General features: G+C 38.7%; 1 protein-coding gene across 2 annotated transcripts in view; it reads right to left on the minus strand.

The window, feature by feature from the left end:
- The window catches only part of SLC2A9 (solute carrier family 2 member 9), a 135,009-nt gene that overhangs the window by 64,082 nt on the left and 50,257 nt on the right, over positions 1 to 20,670 (minus strand). For both annotated transcript variants that reach the window (XM_080387805.1, XM_080387804.1), the window contains 2 exons: positions 12,868 to 13,000; positions 3,695 to 3,882 (listed from right to left, as the gene is read on the minus strand). In XM_080387805.1, coding sequence (XP_080243931.1) covers positions 3,695 to 3,882; positions 12,868 to 13,000 — 321 coding nt within the window. The remainder of the gene's footprint in view (positions 1 to 3,694; positions 3,883 to 12,867; positions 13,001 to 20,670) is intronic.

Below are 20,670 nucleotides of genomic sequence, written 5' to 3' on the forward strand. Positions count from 1 at the left end.
GAAGTTTAGTGACTTATTAGTCTCTGTAGCAGCACAAAAATAAATTAGTGTAAAAATTAACAAGAAGTACACATTTCAAAACAATAAAAGTGAATGTTTTTCAACCTGTGTATCATTAAACAGCGAAAGACATTGCTCAAGAGTATTACTGGGACAAATTTCCTAGGCTAATGATGACTGTTTTACTTTCACCAGTTGTTTTTCTGACATGTTTTTTTTTGTTTAGCTAGTGATTTCATTAGCTAACAAAATTTGCTAATGATTGGGCTAAAAGTTTTGGAATGAAGGAGCTGTGGAAAATAGGGCAGAAGGTCCAAAAACCCAGAAACAACTGCTGTCGAGTCCAAATCAACACAGGGACATCTAATTTCCTGCACCTATGGTCGGTTGCTGCTGCTTCATAGGCTGAAGTAAAACTTTGCCACTTTGGTCGTTAAACAGCTGTCATTAAGGAACAGCTGCATCTCTATAGTACGATCTCTGTGAGTCTGGAGGGAACAATTTAGCATTCTTGTCTGTAGATTGCCATTATCTGTATGAAATGTGCTTTCTTTGCTTATCATAAGCTATAATCTCTTAGTTTAAAGTGGCATGTGGTATATGTTATCAGTGGTGTTCCCAAACTTTTTCACACCATTGATACCTCTAGCATTGACTCAGATTTCTATTCCTTTTATTTTCCATCCAGCTCCCTACATACATTTCTTCCTAAGCAATTCAACTATTCAGCAGGAAAAGAAAGCAACAAACAAAAAAAGATGGGCAACAACACAGACATATACGGTGTTGCACACTGTATACTCTCCCCTTCCTACACTACCCAATGCCCAGTCTTCTCCATACCAAGTGTGCCATGGCAGATTATTTGCATACTTAAAACATGCATTGCTGCACAGACACCTGACCCCAGCATGGTTTCTTGCCCTCTGCTTTAAGGACAGATGCAACAGATGCCCAGGGATCCCACTTTGGGAATTATTTCCTTAAAGTGATACGCAGTATAGTACATTTCTTGATATGAAAAAGGATAAAGATCACCAAAGAGAATTTCACTGTAGTTTTGTGTCTTCTAACTGAGATACAATAGTGGAAGATAAATAAATTTATTATGGATGATATGTATCATGAATTTTATCAGATGAAAAGAGACTAATACAGATTAATTTATTTATGTAAATTTAGGTCAGACTGCCTGGCATTTTGTTATAATTGAATACACTAATACGATCAGGGCTTCACCATCATTTATGTTCCATGTGGAAACCAACAAATGTACTGTTTTTAAGCAAAAAGAATTTTTATTGCAAAGTAAAAGCCTTAAAAGGAAGCAAGTTTTCTCAGATACCAGCAGGATGATTACAGAAGTCTGCCAGTTGGTAATTTCCCCAGAGAGTGACCTGAGACTCTTGCCTGCAAGAAGTCCAACTTTCCCATATGCCCGGCCCAGATGGTAGCTGTGGAAAAGACCAGACTGACTAATAGAGCACTACAGACAAAGCAATTGGTGGGAGCTATGAGTTAGAAGGAAGCGTTCACAGCCAGTTAAACCTTGCTGATGCTGGCTCACACCCAGCAGGTTAGTTCAGATGCAATCAGGCAGACCAAGACCCAGGTTCAGCAGTATCTGTCACACTTGTACCTGTCCACTAATCTCTCAGCTTCAGGTGACTTGAACAGTATCAGCCAGGAGAGCCATGCAAAAGAGACAAAGAATTGAAACCTGGTCTCTTACTCAAGTGGTCCAGCTATTTCTCTTCACCTCTCTTATAATTTGATTATTTTTACAATTAACTATTATTATTAACTATTTAAATAATCAATTTCAGAATGCAAATTTTGTGTGAATATATTTTCTTCATGTTTATTGGCACTGCATGGGAGGAGTAACAAACAATAAAAAAAAGGTAAGGCTTGAAACAATCAACTCGACACACAGGTTTCCCGACAAAGTTCTTCTGAGGCATATTTTCAGAAAGTGGGCACACAATAACACTGTACAAGAACTCTGGCATCCATTCTGGACTGGTCATGTCTCACTATCCTACTCTGCCTCCATTTAAGCTATGAGAGTGTGGCTTTTTTCTGCCATGGAATACTGGACAATTTCTGTCATCTATGAAGTCTCCTCCATTAAACTTCTATTTCCCCTGAAAATTTAGCTGTGCCATTTTTTGTTTTTATTGTTAAGCAATGTGCTTTATTATTTGAACAGTCTAAGTGTCATTTTATTTCACTTATGCGTTGATAAATCTTAGAAAGATTGGATGACAAGAAAATTTCATTTCTTTTCTTAAAATAAGTATCCACAATAAGGAACAAAATAGCCTGTCATTAGCACTGAAATTCTACAATTAGAAAACACCACCTATACAAATCCTATACAAATCTTTCCCTCCTAGGATTTTGTCAAAAACTTTTTGATACCAGAGTTCTAATTGCATTAATCTTTCAAATGGTCTTGAATGAGCTACTTTGTATTGGGAGTTTTAAAGTTATAGCGATACCTGAGATAAGCCTGAACTAGTTGGTTTAGGTATCACAAGCATTTACATTTATTATCACTGATTAGCCCTTGGGGAGAAAAAACTAGGTGAAGCATGCGATAATGCACAAAGCCAGAGTGAGAGGTCCTTTCAGCAGTGATAATACTGCCTTTCATATACATAAGCATTGTACACCTTTGAAGCATGATGAAAACCCGTTTTGCTTTGAGGTGCTTCATGAGAACATTCATGCTGTGCAATATAAAGCACCTAAGCCAGATGTCACAAGCTGCAGCAAAGAAAATTCTGACTGGATATAAAGAAAAATCTTTCCACAGTGGTGAAAACACCTGGCACTGGTTGCCCAGGGAGGTTGTGGACTCTTTACCCTTGGACATGTTTAAAACTCAACGGCACAAAGCCCTCAGTAGCCTGAGCCAACCCTGAAGTCAGTCCTCCTCTGAGCAGGAGTTTGGACCAGATGACCTCCAAAGATCTCTTCCAACCTAAATTGCCCTGTGACCCTCTTCTAGCTGATGCAATAGGTTCAGACAGATGGAAATGATGACTTTGATATCCATTAGCCTCAGACATATTAATAGTCAACAGGACTTCCCACTATTAACTGTTCTGTGTCTTTTTTCCTCTTTTGCTCCACTTTCTGAGAAAGGCATATTGAAAACACAGCTTATGCCTCAAATTGTATAAAAGAACAGCAAAAATCAAACATCCAGTGCAACCTCTTAAAATCACTTGCAAGAACTTTTACTGACTTCTACAAGTACAGAACTGAATTAATCCATTTGATTTAAGCAGAAACGTCTTCTTAAAAGACCAAGTTTACCTAACAAACATGAACAAGCAAGGGGCATAGCAGACCAGATCTTAACTGACCAGAAACAGAGAATCGGAGTATCAGAAGCAGAAGCTGCACGCTCTTTGCTGCTCTGCGCTACCTTTTCATGTATACCTTCCAAGTTAACACAACATAGCTTCCCTCCCTTTTTCTTTTTTTTGTTAAAAAAAACCCCAATAAATGATACAGATCTCCATGGACCTTCCCACATGCTGGTCTAACAAAATCACTACAAGTAAGAAACAGCCAAAAATGAAAGTCATAGAGGTTGCTGAATGGTATAACAGAAATCTTGTATTGAGAAGAAAGAAAGAAGCAACCCAGGAGATGCCATGAACTGAAGAAGGACACTTACAGCATTTAGCCCACAGAGCTGGTAGCAGCCCATGGTGACGACCACCGTAATGATCTGCCATCGCGCGGCACGGGTTCTCAGCAGCTGAAGTATTGACACTAACTTGGTGTTTCTTTGGACTCGAGACTCTGCCAAAACGTCTTCTACTTCCTGAGACACATCATCTTTCCCAAGGAAAGTCTGAAATGCTACAAAGAGAGGACATGTATTTCAGGCCAGGCACTTGGCACTACGTGTGCACTTACAACAGACTTGTTTCACAGAAATGAAAACGTGTGACACAAACAGGACACATACATGGGCTACAATTCTTCTGCCAATAATATCATTCTGCTCTGGGTATGATCTGGCTCATCCCTGCAACTGGTCTCAGAAACTGCAACAAGAGTAGAAATTATTTAGCACCCTACCAGATCTCTCCTTATATTATTTCATATGTATTTTAATACAACCTAGGGTCCAGTGCAGTCAAACCCCTGTGTAACCTGAAAAAAAAAGGGTTTAATTGCAAAACAGTTCTGAACATTATTTGACTTGGCTACTTTTGCAGCCCAACAATACAGCAGACTTAGTTGCTGGAGATAGATTGGATAGAGAAGTAATAAGATGCAAAACCATAGGTAAGTCTGGTAAAGCAAGAAAAGGCAAACATTTGAAAGGAATAGCTATTACTCTTCACATTACCTCATTTTTACTAGCATATAGACAAGAATTCACTTTGTCAGGATGACTAATATTAGAAAGAATTACCCAGCGCGGTTCAAGACTTTCTATTTGTCAACACTGGAGACATGGGGGTGAATTTACCTGGCAAATGTAAGCAAACAAACAACCTTATCTCCCCAGAAAAACAGACCATTTAGTATCATATTATTGCACATCGATGACTTACTGAGATACCTTTCCACTGTGAATAATAAAAGCTTTCCATCTCACACCTCCTCCAAGAAGTAGTACAAAGAGATATCCCCTATTGGAGGTGGTGTACCTCCACCAACCCTGTTTTATGGATTTTGTATATGCTGATGATACTTTTGTCACAATCTTATGAACATACCCCAGGGGGGCTGGCTTTTTAAGAGATGTTTAAAACGCTCATCATCTTGGAATGACTGCAGAGAAACCATTACATTACATATACCCCTGCAGCAAGGCTCTACAACCCAGTAGGATGCTAACTCTAAAAACAATCCTTTACACAGCAGGTCACTTAAAATTGTTATTTTCATTAAGTGAATAAGTTGATTTAGTTCTCCTAAGAGTCAAGTCAATTTTTCTCTTATCCACAGCTTTGCTTAGTACTGCTTATAAATAAATGACCTTCACATTTTTCATTCAGTATACGTTCTTTTGGATCATCTTGACAGGATGGTCAAGAAAGCCAGAGACACTGACTAGTCATGGTTAAAATGCCCGGACTCTATTTATGGTTTGAAGTTACAAAATTTTAACTTTACCCAGTAGGTGAAAAGGCCAAGTAGTGGCATTTCAATGTTGTGAGGGATAGGTCACACAAATGAACCAGTTTCTCCCCCCCCAGAGAACCCCTCTCCGTCCCTTTGGCAAATGCGCAACGCTCCACACTCTGCTAGCTCCCAGTCTGGCAGCATGAGGAACTCCAGCTCTGGGCCAAGATCTTCAGAGGCAGCTAGCAGTTCTATCACATTTTAATGGGCCCTACATGACTCTGCTTAACAAGAAGGATCGTATTTTTAAGGGGTGAACACTGACCACCTCTGGGCATTGAGTCAATTAATAACATTTATTTATTCTGATATCCAGTTTCTCACCTGGGAGAGGAGAGGTCAAAATATTTTAAACCCTTGGAAACAGCATGAGATTTATTTTTTCACACAGGCCTTACAATCAGAAATGAGTTAACGAATTCAGACCTCAGAACCCAGAATTAAAGCTGCTGAGTTTTGTTCTTGTGCCACTGCCCATTTATTATTAAAGGACATTCTAAACTCTTGTTAAAATGAATGTGATGTATTTAAAGACACCAGTAAGAAATGTAAACTTAGAATAATGCATGTCTATGGTATGTTAAAGTCAATGCCTCATGCTTAAATTACACTTCCCTCAGTGTTTATTAGAGCACCAATAAAGAAAAATCCAGATAAAGATGAGAACAACCAGACATCTATCACCACACTCTTCTCAGATTTTTAAGCATCTGGTTTATCGGTGTGAATTAGGTCAGTGCACAATTTTCTTTATTTTTCCTGTCCTTGGAATCCTCCGCATTACTGTAGGGCACACAAGTCAAAAATATAGGTGCAGTCAAGTAAAAAGAAAGCAATCTGTCTTTTCTGCACAAGGGAGCTTGCTATATTTCTAGAGGAACAAGGAAGTAAAAAATGCAATTACCAAAATTACCAAGTACAAAGCAAGAAAAATACAGACAACTCTTTCTTTTTCTTTCCTCCCTGGTAGTAGGACCAGAGATTTGAATGTCACTAGGAAACTCTGACAGATACTTAAAATTACCAACAAGTCAAGAAATGCTAAGAAAATGCTATGCTATACATGCATAGTTTTGAGTAGACAACACTCAGTCTTCCTGGAAAAACACATTTTCCTGCTACTCGACAGATCTTCAATTTTCTTCCATTAAAGTTTTTTCAGTACAGTAAAAATCACAATTTTATACATAATTAATGTGGAAATAAATTCTGCATTAGCAGGGAGATTGGAAAACTCAAAGGTCTTTCAATGTGTGATGTTCAATTCTATTCATTTTACATTTTAAACCTCTGCATTATTGGCACTGAGAAGTACTGCAGTCATTCCTCTCCCCGTTGCAGTGACTCATTTCCCTCTGTGACTGGCTGCTTCTCTCTCTAAGGAGGTTTTATTTTCACTTCATGCTTAAAACCATCTGAGGAGTTACAGTTGTAGCAACTTTTAGACTTTTCCCAGATTTCTTTTTAATTCCCTTGGATCAGAAGTTCCTAGATGCTCAGCTTTCAAATGTCGGGACACTGCCTTTATAAATAGCTAAAAAAGCGGATGGTTCCAATCAAGGGGAAAAGAGCTAGGAAACCCTTCCATTTACACTACCAGTTTTTATTCATCTCCAGTAAGTGAAGGTAAAACATTTGAAAGCGGTTCAAAGGTCTGAACAAAATCAGTCAGTACTGCCTTGAAAACCAGTTAGGCCTTTAAATTAACTGAAGACACTCAAGAACTCAACTACAAAGGGAACTACTAATTCTTTTTCCACTGTAGTACTTCCAGCACTGTGCAAAGAAAGCAGCTGTTATCGTAAAGACTGAATTAGCATTAGTGAACTTTGAGAAGACATTTTAAAGGATCAAAATGCTATTGTGTGATCTACAGGATAGAGACAGCCCCAGGCAAGAGGAGGCAGAAGAGAGAAATGGTCACAGGTAGTAGTGTGGGCTTATGCCTTTAAAAACTTAAAAATAAGCTGCATGAGTATTATTGTAATCTGTTTCCCAGGGACATGTTCACCTTCACTTCACTGATGATTAAGCATATTAAACCCAGTGTCTTTAACACAAAGCTTTGTCTACGCTCTGCTTAAACAGCATCTTCTTTGACCACTGTGGGAGACACAATACTGCGCTGGACAGACCGAGTCAGGCATCTCCTGTTAATGCTAGCTAGTATTCTGAGTGACAGTAAACATATGGAGTGCATTGCTGTTTGTCTCAATGCTTTTGAATTCAATATGTAGAATTGAATTGAATTCTGTAGAAACTTCATGTCAACACAAAAATATTTGGCAAAATGAAAAAACAGTTATTTTCATAAACCACTAATTTATTACAGTACTGAATAGCCATGAGACTAATTTAGATGTACATTGCCAGAAGACATTTAAATACCTGTTTAAATGTAGCAAAATATTAACTACTAGCATGTAGCAAAGTTTGAGAATAATCTCAAATTTGCTATTCCAATTCAGTAAATATAACTGCAAGCAAAAGGTTTTAGGCTTTTCCCATGTGTCACTTCCTTCTAAGTAAAGCAACATACAGATCTTCTGTGAGTTATTATCCAGTTTGGGATTACGTCTTTATCTGCTCTTATGTCTGGTTTCACAGACATCAATAAAAACCAGGCCTGTTCAGATTCACTTGAAACTAGCCAAGATGTACAGGTAAAACAAAATACCTGCATGCCACCCTAAAATAACACAATTGGTAAACTGAGTTGTATCAAAGGTCCAGTGACCCAAGTATCCTTTGTAACGGACAGGAGATTTAAGAAAAGTTTTGGTTTTAAACAGACACACCACAAACACTCCAGCTTTTGGCAGCCAGCAACCATTTGAGATGGAGCCTCTACCATAAGCCAGCAAATATAGTAGTCATGGCTGTCTCTTCCTTTCCAATAAACACAGCTTATAACGCTTAGAGACATACAAAACCCACAGATAAACAAAACTAAATCATGGATGTCCTTGTTGTCAGCCCTTACAACTTTATCTAAATCACTGGATTTGCAGTAATTTGTTCCTGCTGCAACTTTGGTTTTAATCTCTCTCCTGTCCATGTGGGCCCCATGAGGAACTTTGTAAAAAATTACCTACCTCCTTTTATAAATCAGGAATGGCCTCGCTCTTTCATCACATGAAAAGTATCAACTCTAATCCATCTTTCTAAGACTGATTCTTAAATCTACACTTCTTATTATACCTGTTGTAATGCTACTTTTATAACCATGGGAGTTTTAATGTATGACTGAACACACTAGATGAACAGACTTTGTATGTCACCAACAGATGTTGCTGTGACATTTTGTCTAAGTTATTTGACCCTTAAGACATTAAGAATATTCTGTTCTCTGGCAAACTGGGATGCCAGCTGAATTCCATTATTGATTTACAACGACCTGCAGCTGCATCAAAAATGCAAGTTTCCTCCTTGTAACAGTATTCTCCAAAAGAAACACATAAACTCTCCAATTGAAAGTGTTTATAACCAATGTTGTTATTCATAAAAATATTCTGTTTAATCACACTACTACTACTACTACTACTACTACTACTACAACAACAACAACTGCTTTTATTTATACTGCATCACTGCTACAGTCACAGACCAGGGGTCTACCTGGCATGGAACTAATAGACAACTCATGTCAAATTCCTGTCTTACTGTCCTACAGCTTGGATGGTAAACTGCCTGATTACAGCAGCAGGATTTTTTTCTTCCTGTTTCTACCCCTGTTACTCTCCATTCCTAGTGCTCTCTAGCAAGTGAGTAACAATCTCCTTCCAAAGACCATTTCCTCAACCATTTAAATAGCCATTTCTCCTCTGCTGTCTGGTGAGCATTATTAAAGAAGGATCACATCAGTTAAATACTAGGCATTTTTCTCCCTTCTGTTCTTACCTCAAGAGGACCATGTTAGTTATGGGACCTGGATGGGGAGCTGGAATGGCTCCACCTTCTCCCCATTACTAGACTTTCAGCTTCCTGAGCAAAACAGGTTTACAGATTGTGTTGGTCCAGTCTACTGTTTTCCCCTCACAACATATAAATTAGTTCTCCCACATTCAGCAGTGAGACAGGAATATGGGAGACAGCTCAGCTCCTGTTGGTCCCAGTGAGTTGGATACAGACCTCCAGGAAGATAAGCAGATCCTTGCTGTTAGCATTGCATTTGAAAGCAGACAACTACAAGTCAGCCACGGTGTCTGTACGGCTGATGAGGCAGACACTGGCTCAGCCACCCACAGAATGCACTGTTCGCACTGCTAGAAGGGGAAAAGAAGGGAACCGGGTCGACCCCTGTTAATGGAACTCAGGAGACATCATTCATCTGAGGCCTCACTACTCCTCTGCTCACAGAGTAGCTTCATGGTGGTGTGGTTTATGCTTGCACATGATGTCTGCCTGCTCTAACCTCACTCCTTCTCTTTTTTCATCACTTACACAACACATTTTGGTCCTGCTCCCTCGTTCAGTCTCTTATTTTCCAGTTAAAAGACATGCTCTTTTACAGCTCTGCCAAGAAAGAGAACGAGGCTGCTCATATTTTGGTAGTTATAGTCTGGTTATCTCCTGAGGACAGAAGAAAAGGAAGGACAAAAGCAGGAGCAGAACTTTGTGGGAACTCAATGACTTATATTATCCCACTGGATTTTTATTGCTCTAAAATGATTAGGAAGATTAATGTTGTCATCTCCATTTTAGAAGCTTTGACATACATGTACATTTTAGACTATTTCATAAAGACTAATGTAGTCATCTGCCTTAAATACAGCAGACCTTTTACAAATAACAGTTTTATATTTCTCCAACAAGATATAATCCACAGTGAAATGTATATTTGCATGAATAGCCTTGATCCGTTAGGGGAAAGAAAAAGGATTTAGTCAGAAGAAAGGCTTGCACATTTCTGAAATTAATATGCAGCTTTAACTTAAGAGGCAAATAATTTAAAAGCATTACTGTAGTCATTAAAAGGGAAAATACTGCATTGTCATTATATGGCTTACAAGCAGTAGGTTTTTTTAATAACCCACAAACTCCTCTGATCCCTCTGATACTCAGGCTTTTCCTCCCCCATTTCTGCAGATAATGCTAACATCCAGATGATTTTTCTTGATTGCTGATTCAAAGTTATTCACTGCCCTATTTTGTGAATTCCCCTCCCTACCTGCTTTCATTATTCCACTACCTTACTCCAGACATCCGAAACTTGGCTCATACCTAATCTGGATTTCTCCACATTCCCTGGGGTGGGCAGGAGGGCTCCAAACCCCCACTACTGGTCTAACATCACAGGAGTCCTCTGCCCAATAGTTCCATGAATCAAACTCCTTCCCCAGCTACTCACATGCTGAACAGAGATCCAAAGATCCTCTTGCTTGCAAATCTACATTAGGAGAGGGGAGATTACAAAGGATGTGCAATGGCAAGAAAATTGCTTGTGTTCCTAGCATGCTTCATAATAAGATACTTTATAACACAGAAGTATATGATGATATGATCTATGCTGCCTTACAGGTGGATTTTATGAACTCCAAAACAATGTCTAAGAATCATCCTTACCTGTTTTGCACCTGATATCCTACAGGCAACCTTGCCTGTGCAACAAGGTGGACAGTTCTGGAAGGATGGCTGCTTGACAGGCAAGGAACAGGAGAGAAATTCAGGGGGACGTATACATTTGAATTCCTATGGTCCTTTGCAAACCTCTGTCTAGAATCACCAGACCCTAGCTGTTCTGAAAGCTCTGTAAACTATACTCAAAATGAGTATCACTCTGTACTAAAATGTATCTCAGTATTAATTTCTTCTTTTAGAATTAATCAGGTCCAAAAGCTTCTACTGATAAGTAGTTACATTGAAAGGTTTTTTATTCCAGTCTCCTCTTTTTTTTCTGAGTATCTAAATTTATAGTCTTTAAGGTGGCTCATGAAAGCCACCTTCTGGTAACCAGCAAGCCAATTGCTAAAACTCATTTCCCTTCAACCACCAAATAAGTGTGGGTAACTTTGCTCTCCTGATGTCTTCTACTCCAAGATCCACCTCCAATGCCCCTAGAGTAGCTTTCAAATCATTTTCAGAACATGTATGCTGAAAACATCCCGGATTGCAGCTGGCCCATTACCAGTAACAGTAAATGGTGTGAATTTCAAGGCAGGTGGTGCTATTTTACTGCCAATTTTTTACAGTTTTTAAACTCTACCTATGAGGTCCAGCATCACTGTGAGTGCTGAGGTTTCCAGGTGCTGTGGCAGGATTTCCAACAGATCCCTGTAACAAGTGTGACATTATGCAATACCATTGCAGATCTGGACTCTTTGCCAGCCATAGTTTTGGAAATGCATCTAGAATTTATCAGGTAGAAATGAGCCAGTTTAAACTTGGCACCCAAAGGTGTTTCTTCCCAGCCCAGCTGCGGTGCTGCAGAAGTTACTACTCAAGAGCCAGCCTCAAGCTGCTCACTACTGCATCCCTGCTGGGTGCCCTGATCACGGCTGGTAGGCAAGCCCTATCCTTCACAGTCCCTGGAAAAGCTGTTCTCTGCCTCACTAAATCTCTGCTGACTCTGTAAAGCTAAAGAACTCTCCCCAAAGCCTTGTTGCTTTTGCACATATTTTTTTTAAACACTGAACTGTATCTAAACATCTCAGGCTCCAACATTTACAGAATTATTCATTCATCACCAAACTGAGACAACACAGGAGCCTCTTCATTAGAGTGCCATTTCTGCTTCAGAGAGCTCATCAAAACAAAAAAGGATGGTTTTTCATTTCATAGCAGAAGAAACAGAATAGAGTGAGTTGTACTAATTTCATGATAAAAGATCACTACATTTAATTTTCAGGTGCTGATTCACACCTTGCAAGTAATTTTGCAAGCAACTTGTTGGTGACTAAAAATGTTAAGAGTTATATTCTAATGAAGTTTTTGGGAATTATTTTTAAAGTCCAGTTATATTCTGCAAACATTTTGGTATTATAATCAGACTCCTTCTTTGTACACTATTTTTAATGTGTCCTTATAATCAGCAAAAACAGATTTTCAACATTCTCTCAGCCATAATAAGATGATATCTTGGAACTCAAACTGATCATAGTAATTTTACTGGGGCAGAGTATACAGTAGCTGTGATGACATAAGCAAATTCTTTTATAGATAGAACCTAAAGTAAGAACAAAACACTCTGGTCTGTGACTTTGAAACTAAAGCAAGCTATATGGAAGCATCGGAAGGCTTCAGTTAAATAGGTGTATAAGGTTTTTATTAGACCTAGAAAGGTTATTGATTTACAGAAGCACGGGGTCAAACACACTGACTACTGAAAATAAACCGGCAACAGAATTGGTAGTTTTGTTAGCCAAACTGTAAAAACTGTAGAGAAGGGAGAGTCGTGAAGACTGAATCACCATTCACTCCCAAATGAACCCTGCACATAATGGCTGACACACAACAGCAAGATGATTTGGTTAGGTTTGCATCGCATAATGCTATAGGTTAATTTGTTGGAGAATTTATTTTAGAAAAAAATTCAAAGCAACAGTCATATTTACACACACACAGACAAACAAAAAAGGTGAGGGAAAAATAATTCCCAAGAGAATTTCTCCTATTGGAACAGTTCTGCTTTTACTGTGATTGCAGAATTTACTTAGCCTGCACCCCTACCATAAACAGCCTTTGTCGCAAGAAAGTAACACCTCATACCTTTTTCTGCCTTGCTTGTGTTATGTTTTTCAAGTAGGAGGTAACGAGGACTCTCAGGAAGAAAAGGCAGAATCATGACTTGTATCAATGAAGGAACAATGATTGCTCCAAATAAGTAAGGCCATCGAGATTCCTGTAAACACATGCAAACAGAAGTCAGTAATACCCTCCCACAGTGACACTAGGAAGAAAAATAGCTTTAGTGTTAACTTTTCATCATTCAACATATTGTGTCAATGAGCAGAGTAATGTCATTTGCTTGAGCTTAGTAAGCAGTCTGAAGACTTCCCCTTCAGATCACCTTACTCAAGGGCCAAGGAAGACAGAATTCAAGCTATCAACTGGCTGAAGAGACACACACAAGACAGCTGGAAAACAGCAATACATAAAATGTTCTTCTGCTCCTTCAGCATTAACAACTATACATGTAAAAATATGACATGTACTCAAATACTATTCTACAAGTCATCCCCACTCACAGCAGATTTCAGATACAACTTGACTTTGATAATTTTCTTTGAAAGCAACTGAAACAAAGTTGTTAACATCCTCAAATGCATTCATTATTTAAAACCAGCTACAGAGAGCGACCTGAGCAAAGATCTTTCAGGAAAAGGCTGGGAAAGGTAGTAGAGAGCTCATCTGGCTCTGGGCTTACTCTCCAGACAGGATACTTTAAAGTAGCTGAAGGAGAAAGGTGCCAGCAGTATTATTTTCTCCTGCAAAATGGCCCTCAACCTGTTCTTAAGATACCTTCTGTTCCAACTGAATGCCAAGATGAAATGTTATACTCCTTTTCTCCAAGTTCAGCATTCATCTATTAAATTCAATGTTTTCTAATCTCAGACTTGGTTCTTAATTGAAAAGCCTGCTGAGACTTCAGTTGGCCTACTGTTCAGGAATCATGTCTAGCACATTTTCAAAAGCTTGGCTAGATCAAAGGCAGATTGCACTGCATCCTTGCTGACTGAGCTCCAAGAGGCACTGGGGGTTTGGATCCTGTCCCTTCATCAGAATGAATCTATTTATTCAGAACCCGTATCTCTCTAAACAGAGCTGGATAAATTTTATTTCAATATTATTTTTTCACAGTCAAATCAAAGGTCAAAAGCCCCCAAACTGTTTTCTGTTGATAGTTTTTATGTTATATACTCCTACTTCAGCAATGTCTAAAATACCATGTACCACATGGTACGGGGCATAATCCAAGCCCCAAACCTGAACCTGGGCCTGAGATAACTGAACAAGTCCCAGGCAGAATATGTGGGGTATCTCCTAATCAAATTTTTCACTTGTCCTTTAAGTGATAGAGATCTTTTCTTTTTAAATATCTCCTGGATGGGAAAACAACTTGAGAAAGGGATTTTTTCGAACCATCTAAAGCTTGAGATTTTTAGTCTTCCTAAGAGCCTCTATTACCATGAAGACTTCAAGATCCTGTTTCTTCATTCCCAATTATTTTTTTTAATGCAGTTGAGTGGAGAACTTTACCTAATACAGGAGAATCAAGAGCCGTTAACAGTCTGTTTCTAAACAGATGAGCCTAAATCTTACTTCAAGAACCAGAAAACTGAACTAAGATTAAGACTTTAAGAACAGTTAATAATGACATAATCAAAGTAAGCACCTGTTCATGAAGAATAACCTAAGAAAACAGGCAGTATAACTGATCAGTTTCAGTCTGTGTCTGCCTGGAGTAATCTCCTATAATATAAACATATTGAGTGTAGTGAGGCACTGGAGCAGGTTGCCCAGAGCAGCTGTGGATGCCCCATCCCTGTCAGCGTTCAAGGCCAGGCTGGATGGGGCTTGGAGCAACCAGGTCTAGTGGAAGGTGTCCCTGCCCATGGCAGGGGGGTTGGAAATAGGTGATCTTTAAGGTCCCTTCCAATCCAAACAATTCTATGGTTCTATGAAACACACTTGCTATGTACCATATAAAAATATATATATACAGCATGATAATTTCTTACAATACTTCTAGATTAAAAACTTACTCTTCATCGGCACATCATATTTTCTTTATATATGATATATAGGTTCTTTCCATAATGTCAAGGACACTTCTATGGAAAAAAAAAGTATCCTCTGTATATTGTTATTATGAACACTGCCTACTTATGGAGACTTACTTGGAATATGCTTATATGCCATTTAAAGTCTCCCATAGTGTATGTTTTTTCAGTTGGTCCATTTCTCTCAAATAACTCTTCTGAAAGTGTTTTTTGGAAAAAGCTATGAACAAGACTGCACCTCCGAACTTACCCTTCACAATAAATAAGAAACCCTGACAGTCTAATGAAAAGTCCTCTACTTCCACAAGACACTGAGCTTCCTTCATTTCCTATGAAAGATTTCTGATTTACTTTTTATTATGCTGACTTTTAAAACCCTAAGGTAAACAGTCATAAATATGTTCCCACTTGCCATTGCTGGTATGAGTTGATCAGTAAGCCACTGAAGTCAATGGAAACTTCTCCATTCATATCAAAAGTTTTTGGGTGACACCTGTTTAACACTACAGAACATGTGTTCTACTTGCCTTTTTCTTAATTTACATTACCCACGTTCAAATTCTTCATCACTCTACAGAAAAGGGCTAAAATGAGTTTAAAAGATCCATAAAAAATTGCTGAAAATCAAGCTGAACTAGACCCTATAAAAAGAAGTAAAAGAAGCAGGGGGGAGGAGGGTTCCCTAATGTCTTTAAGAAGGAACAGACCAGGATATAAGCTGGGACAATGCTCAGAAACAATAATAAGGTAAAGGCAAAAGACAGTGTAGGTGTGATTTAGAAGACACGTTAACACTTCATCTCAGCTGTCATCAGTAAGGAGAAGCACACAGGCACTGCTGAGAGAATTGAAAACAATCACATCCCATTTTATCTCAGGAAAAACTTAAAAAACCATTAAATATTTTAATTACAGGGGACTTGATTCATCACCTGCTTGGAATCAGTACAAATAACATGTCAAGACAGTAAAATTTTAATTTTGAACTGTCACATTATGGATATTTGCTTAGGCTGGAGCATAAAAAACACGGTTTTGATGTATTTACAAAAGGCAGTTAAATAGTAGAGCAATTTTGACAACCACAGACTCATTCAAAGGTTGATATAATAAAGAGCAAAACTGCAGAAATACAAGGGGGGAGGTGGGGTGGATAAAGCATGACATGGATTTATCAACTGCAAATGAGACGAGATTAAGCTATACCAAAATACAGTAAAGCGAATGTTACCATGTCAGAGAACCATCAGCTACAATGCAGAAAATGGAACTTACTATAACAATTAAAAGATGGAAAAGAAACTTATATGGGGAAATGTTTACAGGCACTGCTGACAGCTGAACTACTGGTTCATATATTACCTATTTAAGCATCAGTTACATGTAATATTTTCACTAATTAGGAAGAATTTAATAGAATTTGAATACACAACACAGAAAAGGCTAATATACACATTGATATAAAAATTTTAAAAGGGAGAACTGAGTCATTGACAGGGTCATACAACAGAGATGGGAAGGAATGCTGTACTGCCCTGTATGTGGGCACTCAGTTTTTGAAAGATCTAGTGAGGGCAATTAAGTATCTCAGTATAACATGTATGACAGGATCAAAAAGATGGAGTACAGACATACACAACTGCCAAAAGCTCTGCTCTTTCTCTCTCTCTAAATAATTTCATTTATTTATTTCAAAAGCATAATTTGGACATGCATCCCATGCAAGTATCAACCACTACAGCACAGTCAGGCTTCTTGTTTGTTACCCTAAGTTTGGTCTTCTGTGCTGTGGAGACCCTCACGTCTAGCTGAGCATCCTTGATCCCAACTGCTCCAGGGCACACTTCCCACATCCCTGCTCCTGTCCATTCTAGAGCCACAGGGAAACTACTGCACCCCAAACACAAGCCCCAGTCGCCTCCTCCTAGGCAGCACCCTGCACACAGGGTAGCACATGGTACTGCCCCATGAACTCCAGCCCCACCTCGCACCCCAGCATAACAGCCACGCTGCCTCACAGAGCTACCAAGGGCTTGTTTAGCTTTACTGCTTGAAATGTGCAGCAGAACTTATACACATAAATACTCTCTCTTTTTCTTGTTCAGTGCACAGGACGACCTGTGATGTCTCAGTGAGCAGGTCTATTTACCAGTCACTATTAAATAGTACTTAAATATTAATTCTGGAATTAATTCCTTGGGGGCTGTGGCGGTGGTGGTGGTTATGATGGGTTTACTACAGTGCTAAACACTTTACAAACAGCAGTGATTTTTTTGTATAATACCTTTCTCATTTCAAATGACATATTTTACTCATTTTATAAGTGGGGAGCAGAGACAAAGCCCTCTTGCATCCAATGCAAGATACTCAAAATGTCCAGGAACTAGTGATTTGGCAGGCTCTTCTTTTTCATGTTCCTATAAGAAGCAGGAACACATAATCATGCACACACACAGACAAAAAGAACTACATCTAGTATAATTTCCAGATGCCATGAAGCATCTTGCCTCACTTCCCACAGCAACCCCAGAAAGATGCAGGTCTCTGGGGTTTTTTGTGTCACATCTGTCAGTCTCACAGAAATATTCCATTTGCCATACAAAAAAATCACATCCCTACTCATAACAGACTGAGTAGACTTATGTGGGTGTGCAAAGTCGGGAAGACTGCACAAGTCCAGCATTTCTCTGTTAAACTGTTACTGTGCCACATAAAACACACCTAAAGGTGACAGAGAACCTCACCAGCCTCAGGCCAAGGACTGAAAAAGCATTGAGATGGAACTAATTCCTTAGCATTAGAACTGTCTTTTCTTCCTTGAGTCAAGGGTATGGCACAGTGGTGACGATCATAAGGCAGCTGAGAACCGAGTACTTCCTTATCTCAGGCTTCATGCGCAGGGCAACTACCTTCCTCTCACCTTCCCTGTGCCCATCCAGACACTGCCCTACAGTCTCCTCTGGCTGCAGAGTGCACTTACCTCCCCGTCTCACAGCTGCATCCCTGCTGGATACAATTTTCTTTTTGCATGACCATTTCTGTAACCCACTTCTGTCAAAATGTGTTTTAATAACAGTGTTATGGATTGCTTACTTTCTCGTTTAAAACAGAGGCAACCCAGATAGCATGCGTATTTCACCTCTGTTCTTACACCCACATGTGTATTTATTTTTATACATCATTACTACGGATACAGGTCTGACAACAAGATTACTCAAGTCTGGGTATCTTCCCAGGTATTAAACAGCACAAAATGTTACCAGACTTAAGGCTGTACCACCCTAATCTAAAACTTAAAGAAGTCAGCAGCAGGTTTTTGTTACCGAGAAAACCAGCTTTGGATCAGGACTTAAAACAGCCTTGAAAGTGCTTGGTGTCCAAATCCCATGATTTGTTCATTAAATTGCATGTTAGATCATGTTGTACATATTGAGAGGGAGAATTAAAGTGTCTGTTACAAGTTCCCAGGAGGCGCTTCGGTCCAACCGTTTATTGGAGTAACTAGCTTCTTACTGCACACTTAAATGGCATAATTTGTCTTCACTGCTTATTCATTTCTGAGAAAAGCAAAAATTTCTGAGAAAAGCAATGGGAAACGGCAAGCTTTCAAATTCTGATTACGATCAGCAGCCAGCATATATACTTGAGCTTCTTTAGAAAGAAGTATTAGAGGTATGTTGGAGTTATAATTTCTGATAAAACTTCCTTTCAGCTATGCATTTAGACTCAGGTTAACTTCTATAAATAATAAAATATAAAATAGTAAAATAAACTAATTGAAGAGGGTAAAATTCAGTTCCTCAGACATGAGCACACAGTATCATTTTGATGCCCTAGGGTACCTCAGATGTCCCTGTGGGGCTGGCAGATGCAACACACAACTCCAGAGACCTGCATCCTCCTGAGGCTGCAGCAGGAGGTGAAGCAAAATTCCTCACGGCATCTAGAAATTACATTAGAAGCAATTCCTTTTCTCTGTGATCATATTTTGACAAACTGAAGTTATAAAGGTTAGACTAAGATATATTAAGGTTAAGAAAAATATTTAAAAGAACCCCAAAGCACATTCGTTGTTTTAAAAACAACTGAAACAATTGCATGTTTAATCTTGACACTTTTTAAATGGCAACAGATCTGTTTTAAACTTTTTTTAAAAAAAATCTCATGATTTGATATTTACTTTAAGTTAAGAAATCCCTCAAAACACTGATCAGGAATATATGTCCTGATTCTTCTTTTTTTTCCAGTGGTTTCAAAAGCAAACGAAGAAACAAAAGGCTAGAAAATACACCCTACTACTCAATATGATACTACTACCTTATGATGCTTGACTGATTTTCCACAGCATTAATATCAGATTTTTAAAGGACGAATTTACATATTAGGACATGAATTTGCAATAATGAGTGATTTTATAAAGGACAATGGAAATTAAAACTGAAATGTTAATCATCTAGAACCTTCAAAAAAGTTTAAATGGTACTGTCTCCCCAGTGCGTGAAGCACACTGGGAAGGAAGTCACAGGTCAAATAAATTTAGATTTATTGCTTAATAACACACATATAAATATTATCAGATACTCAAGCACTAAGACAGGTACATCTAAAATGTTTACTTGCTTATAAACATCTGAAGCAGAGTCCAATTAATGCAGGGCAAGATGAGGATCAGAGACACTGCCTGTTATTAGGTCAACTATAATAAGTGAAAAAGTCCACCTCTGTAAGTCTGACAAAGCAGCAAAAAGTCAAACCTTAAATACATAGACAACATTTACAGATGCTTCAATTTCAGTTATATGTGTTAACTATGTTTCAGAGGATCAGGAGAACAGTCTGACAAATTATATGCAACTGCTCTCAACTTCCACGGTATTTCAGTCTTCCTTTACCATGAAAGTTTGTCTACTGCTTTGCCAACTAACTAATTAAGCAGAGTACTGCTACATAGAAATCCTATCTTCTCAAAAGCTAGGTGGGCACTATTTCAGCTGTCTATGAGAATGTGGTCCTCACTGATGACAAACTTTTATCCAAACATTAGATGCTTTGTCATTAAGTCTGTTGTTCAACAATGTCTAAAAATAAATAAATATGTATGTATCCACTGTTTTCTTTCTTCTATAACTATGCTTCCACTTTCGCATTCAGAGAAAGCCTCTCATGCAGGATGTTCTCCTTCCCGAACGCAAAACCGCAACATTTGACTATTACATATGGCAAATCAGCCATGTGTTGGTCCTAAAACTTCGGGAATTGAGGTCTCACAGCACAACTTTAATGGACTGAAACTCATTTGCAAATACAAAGACTCACAGCTGTCTTCAGATGTATTCCTTAATGAGTTCTGTACAGAAAAGGGATGAAGAAATACCTTTGTGTCTGTCTAGGGGAACCAATAAAAAGTCGATTTATAATCTTCAGTAAATACATAATCTCAGCTGGTCCAAAAAAGATATAAACAGAACACCTCATTTAATGTCTCCGTTACAGATATATCAACACTCACTACATCCCACCAACAGGGCTGGTGTAACAAAGTAGACCTTATCTTCCCACGGGGACTACTGAACTATGAATATGCAACAACTCAGAGGGTCCTGGCAGCGTTTCTTGTCAGCACCACCAAGGCTACGTATCTCTAGCCTGGTGGCTGCACAGCAGCTTCCCTTGGCTGCATATTGGGTGAGGTGACCTCCATGCCCTCGATCAGCAACTCACAGCTTGTAATTAAGTGCAAATGCCTCAACAAATGACACAGAAATTGCTTCAGCAGTAAGAAACTCTG

This window comes from Falco punctatus (genome assembly GCF_963210335.1).
Source record: "Falco punctatus genome assembly, chromosome: 1".
Lineage (NCBI taxonomy): Eukaryota > Metazoa > Chordata > Aves > Falconiformes > Falconidae > Falco > Falco punctatus.